The sequence below is a fragment of the Centruroides sculpturatus genome, unplaced genomic scaffold, assembly GCF_000671375.1.
Source record: "Centruroides sculpturatus isolate CEXI.00-Female unplaced genomic scaffold, Cexi_2.0 scaffold28, whole genome shotgun sequence".
In the NCBI taxonomy this organism is placed as follows: Eukaryota; Metazoa; Arthropoda; class Arachnida; order Scorpiones; family Buthidae; genus Centruroides; species Centruroides sculpturatus.
In genome coordinates this window covers 173,802-183,376 of record NW_019384448.1, presented here as the reverse complement: position 1 = coordinate 183,376, position 9,575 = coordinate 173,802, and the positions used below count along the sequence as shown (strand labels likewise).

Sequence of the window (9,575 nt, the reverse complement as noted above, 5' to 3'; positions counted from 1 at the left end):
GAAAATGAAAATTAATGAATACACTGTGTACAGTAATTTACCTGATAAGACAGACCTCAGAAAAATACTTTATGAGAGCTTTTATACTTTTATAAAGCTGTCTATAATGAAAATTAATTAACTAAGGATTTTTTTTGCCCTGCCAGGATGTGGTCGAGTTATCCGGAGTGCCGGGTTATCGAGTGCCGAGTTTTCGAGGCTCTACTGTATATATTTATATATATTTGTATAGTTCAATATATAATATTAAAAAATAAATATATAATGCTAACAATTTCAGTATTACAAAATATTTTTTCAGGACAAATGACCTGTTTTTCCTCTCCAGAATTCTCCATTTTGGCAGATTTTATGTTTTATAGAGGATTGTGTTTTTATTAACTCTTATAGAGAATTGGAAAGAAACAGCACTATTGTATTGTCATAGCTATTTCCCAGAAATAATAATAGTATCTTAACAAAGAAAATGATAGACTGAATTCTTGATGATGAGAATTATAATCATGATCCAAGCCTGAAAAGTACATCATTAATTATGATTTAGAATTTTGCTGGAGTTATGCCATAAAATTCCACTTTACTCAGATTATGTTATTCAATTGGCTTCCAAAAAGCTTGTTTTCATGTTAGATATTTTTCTGACTTATTATAGTATTTCACCAAACAAATAATTCTGTTCTGAGATTTGTTTTCTATTTAGGCAGGTTTCTGTTTTGTACAGTGTCTGCTTTAGATATGTTTTATTGTATAATATTAGGATTTAATTTAATTTTACTTAACCGAAAACTAAGTTAATGAATTACACTAATTAAAAGATTATTATTCCATCCACAATTATTATTGACAGTATCTGTTTGGATCCATTATTTTTGAATCTGATATATGAAACCATGCTGTATATAATTTGTCATGATTTATTACATCTCTTATATAAAGCTATATGAATAGAAGAATTAAATTTAATAAAAAGCTTTAATAGTAAATTTTAAATAATAATAAATATACTTACTCATATAGCTTGGTTCAACAACATAAATTGAAAGAGCCGAATATAATCTTTTACTCTCTTTGACATCTTAAAAAAAATCAAAGTCAAAATCATATTTATTACTACAATTACTAATATTACAAAAATAATTCAATAAATTTAAGAAATGAAAAGTAAATTACTTTTTCTTGCAAAACGAACTACAGATTTTCCATTAAGTTTTGCTGTGACATCAAATTTATTTGTAACTTCTATTACACTTGAATTTCTCACTTTTAAAACATAATCATCTGGCAAAGCTGTTACATCTAAATAGAAAAATATAATGCATTTTATTTATTTTAATTTATAAATACAATGAATTCCCATACAACATGGAGGATACATTTTGCATTATAGGAAGCAGAGTTATATGAACCACACGCTATGTATGAATTGTGAGATTTGATACCAAACTCACAGTTCATACATAACACATGGTTTGCATAATGTAGAACATATCCCATGTGTTATACATGCTTTACTGTAATGTATAATTTAAAAATATATTTTTAAATTATACATTACAGTAAAGCATATATCTTATAGCTTAAAATAACAACAAAAAAATAAATTTATATAATTTCTAAATTCTAATTTTGTAAAAAATCCAATTTTTTTTTCTTTTCATTTAAATATAGTATAATATCCTTTTTAGTAATAAAGTTAATACAATATATTACATTACTATAACTGTAATAATATGTTAATAGGATTGTAATAAATATTCTGAGATATTAAAAGTCAAAACCCAATTTTAAATAATACATAAAATGATTCTGTAAATAATACAATTATTTTCATATTTAAAAAATTTTAATTAAAAAAGACATTAGTTTTTAACCAATAAACTATATATATTGTATATGTGAGGCATTCAAAAAGTTCCCAGAAAGTGAACAGAATGCTATATTTATAATTAATTGAAGCGAGCATAAACTTGTCTAAACTTGTTTTATTGGGTATTCATATCTCGTCCCATCAGACTTTTTATTCCCAAATTTTAAAAACAAAACATTAAAGGCATTCACTGGTAGTTGATAGATCAAGTTAAATATTTTGTAGTGCAGTAACTAGAATAAAAGAGCACTGATTTCTACTGGAAGAAATTAGAAGGGTGGTGTCACCGTATGGAAAAGTGTTTTAACTTAAATGGAATTTATGTTAAAAAATAAAATATTGGTATTTTGTTAGATGTTTTTAATAAAAATAAATGACTATATCTTCATTGTATATTGTAATCATGTTCTCAAAAGTATCAATATTAATAATAATTAATATCAAAATAAATACACAAAAATCTGCACATTATTATTTTAATAAAAAATAAATATAAGTATTTATATATTTAATGAATACTACTTTTATTGTATCTATATAATACTGTTCATATACTTTACACTGCAATAAATTAATTTATATTATTTATTTAAAAACGTAATTATTATATTAAAGTTAGATATCATGCAAATCTGATTCCAAAGATTAAGATTGTCTAATTTTTATATTAGGCTTGTTTTATAGTTAAATTTGAAAGTAAAAAGTGTTATAGTTTTATATAGTTTTAAGAATGAAATTCATAATACAATATTAATTAAAAAACATTTCAAAAATATATTTACCAAAATGTTTTCCTTCTCTTACAATTTCAGCCACAAGTTTACATTTACTTCCAGGGAGAAGATATAAAATTTCCTTTTTGAATCTAATATTACTTTTTATTACAATTTCTCTTTCTTCAGTTTTTATATCCTGTAATTAATTAAATTACAATATTATATTTAAATAAAAAGACTTTAATATTACAATCTTTATTAACATATAAACATAAAAGGATTGTTTTTATACGTTAATAATAATGTCCAACAGATTGTTTTTTATATTGTAATTATATGTTTGACAGTTGTCATTTTTCTATTTTAAGAGTTCCATTTTGTTAAGACGCATTGTGGGGTCTGATGTTGTCCCCCAATGATACATAAGATATATGTAGGAAAGCAGCCAATGCTAATAATATCACCTTGGTATATCGACGCAACCCAACAATCTTCAAAATCCTAAGGAATGATAAAAAAAAGCCACATAACTGCAATTCTGCCTCGGGGATCTACTCCATCCTGATAGATGATCAACGTTTTGAATCAAAACTGGTCAATGTGGGTGTCACTGGACATAATTTGCAACACAACTCAGGGAACATAAGTATGCAATTGAAAAATCACAACAACATAACACTGACAGGTTATGCACAGAATCAGAACCTACAAGTAAACTGGGAGCAAGCAAAAATCATCAGACCCACATCCAATATATTATACATATTATAGGTTATCTAGAAAAATTAGAAATTTATAAGGCTTACAAAAATTCCAAATACATCAAACTTAGAGATACTGTCAATCTGTCTAATGCATGATGGTCCATTAACAAAATTTAATTATTTAGTTGTTTGATTAACGAATATTTATTCATAGATTTTTATTTTTATTTTATTATTTTTACATGTACTTGTTGTTATTTACTTACTGTATTTATTTATTTATTTGTGTATTTTATTATTTTTAATGTAACATCCTTAAATTCAAATGCTTGTTTTTTTGAATTTATACTTATGAATTAATATTATATATTATGAAATAATAATAGAAGAATAAAAGAACATTTATGTTCTTTTATTCTTCTATTTCATTATGTTCTGTAACGGAGGAAGATCTAAGAATCTGATAGGAATTATGGAAATTTAAGTACATTAAAACAAACCAAAACACTTAGTCATTGTATCATTGTATCAGGTAATTTTTTTTTTTTTTGTAATTGCCAAATTTGTTTTATTCTGTTTTAAAATTTACTTACACTGTATCTCTTCATTATTTTACTTCTAATCTTAAAAAACATAAATCATTGATTTTAGTTAATCTGTATAGATAAGTCTCCCCAATTTTCAAATGTACAGTTATAACACAATTAAACAAACACAGTTCAGAAAAGCTGTTCCAGAATTTTTGTTCCAATCTGCAATAGTGGGAAGACATGTAAAACACCAAAACCAGTTGTAAAAATCCAATATATTTATGAGTTTTTGTAAATATATTGGACTTTTGCAACTGGTTTTGGTGTTTTATGTGTGTTTCTAGCTAAATATTACCAATTTAATGAAGTTATTGTCATAATGGTGAAATCTGATAATGGAAGATAGTATTCTGAAAATATTTAATTATGAAATAAAAACAAATCAGTTGGATTCCTTTAGGGAAAAATCTTCTACCTTGAATAAAGCATTGACTGATTGGCAACTGTATAATTTTGTAATATTGTATAAGTAATTTCAATATGAATTTTACAAGTATAAAAACTGTGATAAACAAGAGAATTTGAAAAAAATAGATATAATAATGATATTTGTTTATAATAAATCATTTTAAGCACAATATATTTTTATCATCACTGTTTTAAAGTAAGAATTAATTATATAACTTATTCATGGACCAAAACAGCAAGTAGAGAAATTTAAAATTACTTAAAAATAATAATTTAAATAACTTAAGAATATTGTTAATGTCAAATAATTAATTCAAAAAAAAAAATTGAATATAATCACAGTTAATTCTGTTTAATTTGAATAGTTGACTAGTTAAGTTTAATGAATTTTTCATAAATAATTTAAATTATATAGTTACAAAAGTAAAATTCTATTATCTTATATTAAATATAGCACAGTTTTTAAGATAAAAAACTATATTTAAAAATTATAGCATATAGAAATACATACAGCATAAATTGGATTTTTTGGTCGAACAAAAATCTTTCCTATTCCTATTTCTCTTCCCCGAGTTAAAACTAATGATCCTCTAGAATTTAATTTCTCCCAGTAAAATGATGATAATCCATAGTTATATGAAGAATCAACAAAATTTAAAAATCTGTTGAATAAAAATCATTATTTAAATATAAGTTGTTTTGTTTTTAAAAATATTTTGCATTTGTTTATGCTTGAATTCAATATTCAATAAATATTAAATTATTTTGCCATATGGATATCAATTTAAAATGAAATTCAATAATAGATGAATAAAAAATTTGAAAAAAAAAAAAATATATATATATAATATATCAATGTGGAACTTTAAAGAAAATTCTTTAAAATAAACTACAGTAATAAATTTCTAATAAAAGTAAATATTTAATATTATATCAATATTAATTTAATATTTTTGGCAATAAAGATTTTAAGAGTATCTGATCTTGATTAAAATCAAATTATAATAATATAAACTTCAATATTTTTACCATATAGTTGAATTTATAAAAAATATATTTCATGAAAAGAATTATTATTATTTAGAGATGAATATTCATCTCCAAACTATTAACTCTTATTTATATGCTTATTTTTTAGATCACAAAAGAAAAATAATAAACAGATTAGCTATATTTCTAGCCATTACATTTGTATTTTATTCAAATAAGTAAATTTAAAAAATAAATTTTTTATTAATCATTTAAATTTAAAAACAAGTTATGAGATTCTCATTTATAATAAATTTAATTTGACTATTAATAGACTTAATTCTAAAAATCCTAAAAATATTAAGTAATCCGATAAATCAATATATACTATATCTAACAAAAAGTTGCAGTCACCCATCATTTTTTAAATTGACATAAGAAAATAAGATAAATAAAACATGTGTTAGTTCTTGCAAAGAATTTTTATACAAATTATCATATTAATAAATTTATGGAGTAACTTCATAGAAAATTTAATTGGCTGAACATACTACATTGGAATTAAAAGCATGAATGACCAAAACTTTGTCAAGTACTGTACATATACTACATATTGATAAACATGGCTATGTACTGTACATATTTATAGCTCTTGTATTTTTTCAGTTTTAAAAAGTTTGAGAGAACTTTGATAAAGTTACTAAATTTATTGATTAAATCAGAAATTCTTGTGGTTAGGTTCTGATAAAAATCACAACCCACCCACAAGAAGAACTATATTGAAATTAACCTGAGAATATGTTACTTTCAGGAAGATATTCATATTTCAAATTAAATAAGAATTTTAAAGCAGACACTGAAATTTAATTGTCATAGAAATTATTTGATGTAAATTAATCGAAATATGCAGAGTCAAAATTATTAATAATGAGCAATTATTTATTGTGACATCATCACAATGCCAGGCTGCAATTTTTAATCATATTTTTTATAATTTTTAATTTAAAACATATGCACTCCTCCTCAAATTAGTAGTCTTGCCTTTGTACATCAAACTTTTCCTGTTAGCAATAGTATTGTGCTGGTCATCTAACTCCTTTCAGGAGAAAATTTTTAAATTGAAATAATGTGACTTCTGGTTTGTACTACAAGTCTGTATATAATTAATCAGGGCGTCCTGTCCCTAATCTTTTCATATCTGGTCTCAGCTTTCTAACTTCGTTGTCTATATTATGGAAAGACGGACAGATGACAGTGGGAATTTATAGGTCTGCAATTTTAAAAAAATTCCAAACCTATAAATTCCCACTATTCCTATTTTATTTCCTATTTATTAAAATTTCAGCCCAATAATAAAATTTAACTATTTAATACCAATAATAAAATTGGTATAATTATTAAACAAATATATTATTTTCAATTACGTTAATTTACTATAAATGAATATTGTATTTTAATCTTATCCAATAAAATTTCTTATTTCATTGCATTACATTTAATTTACAATCTGTAATATAAATATTTATATCTAATAACTTAACTGTAAACTGGAGTTATTTGGTCCTGAGAATGTCCATTCAAATTCAATTCCAGATAAACTAGAAAATGTATCACCTAAAAAAATAAGATAATTAGAATTGTTTATTACAGCTAAAATAATTTCTTTGAGCAAAACCTGTTAAGATTTTTTATAATAAAGAACCATACACAGTGCTTCTACAATAAGAATCCTGTTTATTGAACAAACACAGGTAGAAAGAGACAGACACAAATACGAGGATAGGGTCCCCAACCATGTTAACAATTCTTAACAAAATCATTCTAATAAATATAATAATACAGTGGAACCCCGGTTAACAAACTTAATCTGTTCCGCAACTCTGTTCGTTAACTGAATTGTTCGTTAACCGAAGCAATTTTTCCCACAGAAATTAATGAAAATGCAATTAATCCATTTTAGTTTCCGAAATTTTTGTGATTTTATTTGTAATATACAGTAGATTTTCTTTCATGAAAATGTAGGAAAACGTAGTATCTATCATTCTAGAAACAAACATGTAAACTTTGTTTAATAAAATAGTACTGTACTGTACATATCGTTTGTTGTAGTTGGTGGCAGAAAAGTGGAGATATACGAACCTTAATGCTTAGAAGGGAAATCCCTCCAAACAATAATAGGTAGCACTTCATCAGAAGATTCTTCGAGTCGAAGTCTCTTTCGATAAGAAAGCCCACCAGTGGCTAAACGGTCTTCATACCCTAAACATGGGTAGTTCATTCGTGGGTTCGCACCTCGCTCAGACGGGCTGTCCACATGGCGTTTTCCGGGTTTTCTCCACATCTGTAAAGCCTAAATAGGGGCCAGTTTCCCTTAAAAACACCTCCCAGAAAAGGCATTTCCCCTAGGCAGATTGCCCAAGTGTTGCATTGCCATAACTTAACAAACAAACAAACTCTTTCGGTAAGGAACAAGAAATTGATCTAAAGTCGATTGTCTTACTCTTTTAATAAAAAATGTTCTCAAATGCGATAGCGTGTTGTCATTTTCTATTGCCACTATGACTTTTTTCTTTCTTGGATGCCATATTGATTAAATATATAAATCACAAAACTGAAAAAAGAAGTATAGCACAAACACTCGGAAAAGCAATGCTTAACTCATGCATGCATAAACACCAACTAAAATTTGACACAAAATACCGGTATGTTCGTTATCCGAGACAAAATTTTCGCAAAATAAAAGTTCATTAACTGATTTGGTCATTAACCAGGACGTTTGTTAACCGGGGTTCCACTGTATTTGCTAGAATGCAATTTAAAGTAAAGAGTAATTGAAAAGTTATACAGCTAAAATTTTCAATAGAATGTTTTGAAGTATATATGTTATGGTGAAAACACCTCTTGTCAAAGTTGACATCTCTAATATTTTATTTGCAATAGCAAAAAAATGCATTTTCCCATGCACACATATACTTGGTCAAATGTAAGATAGCTGAAGAATTTCCCAAGAAACATCTTAATATCAGTGATTACATAAGCACTGATAGGTCACTTTCAGAAACTAGGACTGATGACAATTAAAAGCAACAAGCCTCTATCTGTTTTGAATAGCAATGAAATGGATGAAGTTTAAAATGTTGCTTTACCTTCCAAAAAGAAAGCTTATGGTGCAATCAAGATTGTCAAATGAAAGCATATATAAGGCAGTAAAAAGTTAGACCTCTATCCATATCATCATGTTCATGAGGTTCGAGAGATAAAATAGCCTGATCAAAAAATCACATATAATAAAAGTGTAAAACTGAAATATTGTAGCTTCACTGATGAAAAATAGAATGGAAGCTTGAATCAGTTTCCTTTACTATTCACATATGTAAATATGTAAACAGCCAAAAGAAGAATTTGGTTCTCAGAAAAAATCTATTGTATAAAAACCCTTACATTTTGAAAATTTAAGGGATTTTATGCATATTTTTATGCATATGTGACAATTTGATGAAACCATATTCCAGAATCAAAATACAGGAGTATGGTATAGAATATGGTACTGGAATATTGGATTATATATAAAATATGGTGTCATCTAACTGTCACATAGTCCACCCTAGTTTTTGAGAGTATCATAAATAGGAAGAGTGTACATCAAGATATCACCAAACAATTTTTTTATTTACTTCAGATTGAGAAATATTATTGATTTCAATAAGACAGAACAATGTGCCACATAAGTGCTGACACAACGTCATTTATTCAAAAGTTCTCCAGTGATAAGTTCACTTCTGATGGATTATGGTCTCCAAGATCACTTAATTTGTCATATCTAGTTTTCTCTGAGGATATTATAAAGGAGTGGTCTACAGAAATTACTCATATACTCTAAATGAGTTAAACACAAATATTATTACTAAGATTAAAAAGATTACTGGTCTAATACTATACAAAATGGCTGAAAATATGGGAAAAAATATATACAGTGGAACCTCGGTATACGTCTGCTTTAGAATACATCCAATTCGGAATACGTCCTGTTTGGACGAAACAAATTTTGCTCGGTATACGACTTTTATTCGGTATACGACTTAATTCAATTATACTTGCCATCTATAAACAATTAGCATTATCGGTGTACTACACTAGACTAGATGTTTGCGGTGCTAAGGTTTATAACTTTGTTAAATTTCTTCTGATTTTAATTTGTAAGTAACATTTTATTATTTTTATTAATCATGAATTGCAAAAGGGCAACAGAAAAATAAAAAAATGACTAGAATCACAACGGAACTGAAAAAAGAGATTGTTGAGAAATATGAAGGTGGCACGC

The 9,575-nt window shown here is 25.9% G+C and overlaps 1 protein-coding gene across 1 annotated transcript in view; it reads right to left on the bottom strand.

Moving 5' to 3' along the window:
• LOC111620472 (nuclear pore membrane glycoprotein 210-like) overlaps nucleotides 1-7,595 on the bottom strand; it is a 14,151-nt gene extending 6,556 nt beyond the window's left edge. The window contains exons 1-6 of the mRNA XM_023362391.1: nucleotides 7,547-7,595; nucleotides 6,796-6,868; nucleotides 4,797-4,947; nucleotides 2,650-2,779; nucleotides 1,171-1,296; nucleotides 1,010-1,075 (exon numbers count right to left, since the gene is read on the bottom strand). Of these exons, the coding sequence (XP_023218159.1) occupies nucleotides 1,010-1,075; nucleotides 1,171-1,296; nucleotides 2,650-2,779; nucleotides 4,797-4,947; nucleotides 6,796-6,868; nucleotides 7,547-7,595 (595 nt within the window). The remainder of the gene's footprint in view (nucleotides 1-1,009; nucleotides 1,076-1,170; nucleotides 1,297-2,649; nucleotides 2,780-4,796; nucleotides 4,948-6,795; nucleotides 6,869-7,546) is intronic.
• Nucleotides 7,596-9,575: the final 1,980 nt, after the last annotated feature.